At 52.0% G+C, this 1,400-nt stretch overlaps 1 protein-coding gene across 1 annotated transcript; it reads right to left on the reverse strand.

Moving 5' to 3' along the window:
• Positions 1–44: 44 nt before the first annotated feature.
• Positions 45–1,264, reverse strand: LOC109338940 (the record flags this gene model as incomplete). The annotated part of the gene is made up of 1 exon (XM_019576294.1): positions 45–1,264. A coding segment is annotated over exon 1 (1,220 nt), but the record flags the coding sequence as incomplete, so codon positions are not given.
• Between the last annotated feature and the right edge of the window lie 136 nt (positions 1,265–1,400).

Genomic DNA, 1,400 nt, shown 5'->3' on the forward strand with positions numbered 1-1,400 from the left:
GATGTTCGACTGAAGTGAAGTGCTGCTTGATATGGAGGCCTGACAACAGTGCTTGGAATTTTTTGTCTGCAAATTGGGTGCCATTGTCCGTTACTATGGCGGATGGGATGCCGAAGCGCGTGATTATGTTTCGCCAGGTGAATTTTTGGATGTTTGCCGAGGTGATGGTAGCCAAGGCTTCCGCCTCTATCCACTTAGTAAAATAATCGACGGCGACAATCAGAAACTTCAGTTGCCCTGCTGCTTGCGGGAAGGGCCCCAGGATGTCCATGCCCCATCTGCAGAAAGGCCAAGGCGCCTGCGTCGTGGTCAGTTCTTCTGGCGGGGCTTTATGGAGGTCGGCGAACAGCTGGCAACGGGCGCATTTCCGAGTGAGGTTGGTCGCGTCTTTTTCTATGGTGGGCCAGTAGTATCCGGCGCGTAGCACCTTTTTAGCGAGTGAGGCGGCACCCAAATGATGCCCACAACTCCCCTCGTGCACTTCTCTGAGGACATAATCCGCCTGTTCTGGGCCAAGGCATTTGAGTAAGGGGGAGGTGAATCCTCGTCGGTATAATATCCCGTGGAGCAGGGTATACCACGAGGAGCATCTGAGGAACCGTTTCTTTTCTTCGGAGTTGGGAGGTACGGTGCCGTGGAGGATATATCGGATAAAGGGGGCCATCCAGTTGTCCGGGATTTCTATCTGTTCTACTGCCAAGACGCTTGGGTGGTAGATTGTTCCTTGCACTACGGACCGGTTGTTACTGAGGCATTTGGTGCTGGCGAGTTTGGACAAAATGTCGGCTCGGGCGTTGCTTTCTCGGGGTACATGTTGAACGATTGCCTCGTCGAAGTCGGCCATGAGTTCCTTCACCTTAAGGAGGTACTTCCCGAGGAGAGCGTCTTTGGTTTGGTATGTACCTGAAACTTGAGATACAACTAATTGGGAATCGCTGCAGATTAATACCTTTCGGGCGCCCACTTCCTTTGCCAGCTGCAGTCCGGTAATACATGCCTCATATTCTGCCTGGTTGTTTGATGTTGGGAACGTGAAAGTAAGGGAGTGCTCGATGGTTATTCCCTGCCCATTTTCCAACAGAATGCCAGCCCCGCTGCCCTTCGGGTTAGAAGACCCATCGACAAAGATGGTCCATATCTGCTCTGGGTCGCCTTCTGGTGCGGCTAACTCTGCCACGAAATCAGATAAGACCTGGCTCTTGATGGCCGTGCGAGGTTCGAATTGGATATCGAACTGGGAAAGTTCTATCGACCACTTGATCATCCGCCCGACCAACTCTGGTTTATGCAAAATTTGCCTGATTGGCTGATTAGTCCTGACGACTGTTGTGTGAGATTGGAAGTACTGGCGTAATCTTCGTGCTGCGACCAACAACGCATACGCCACTTTCTCCAGCTTT

The sequence above is a fragment of the Lupinus angustifolius genome, unplaced genomic scaffold (genome assembly GCF_001865875.1).
Source record: "Lupinus angustifolius cultivar Tanjil unplaced genomic scaffold, LupAngTanjil_v1.0 Scaffold_49_146, whole genome shotgun sequence".
NCBI classification, from domain to species: Eukaryota; Viridiplantae; Streptophyta; class Magnoliopsida; order Fabales; family Fabaceae; genus Lupinus; species Lupinus angustifolius.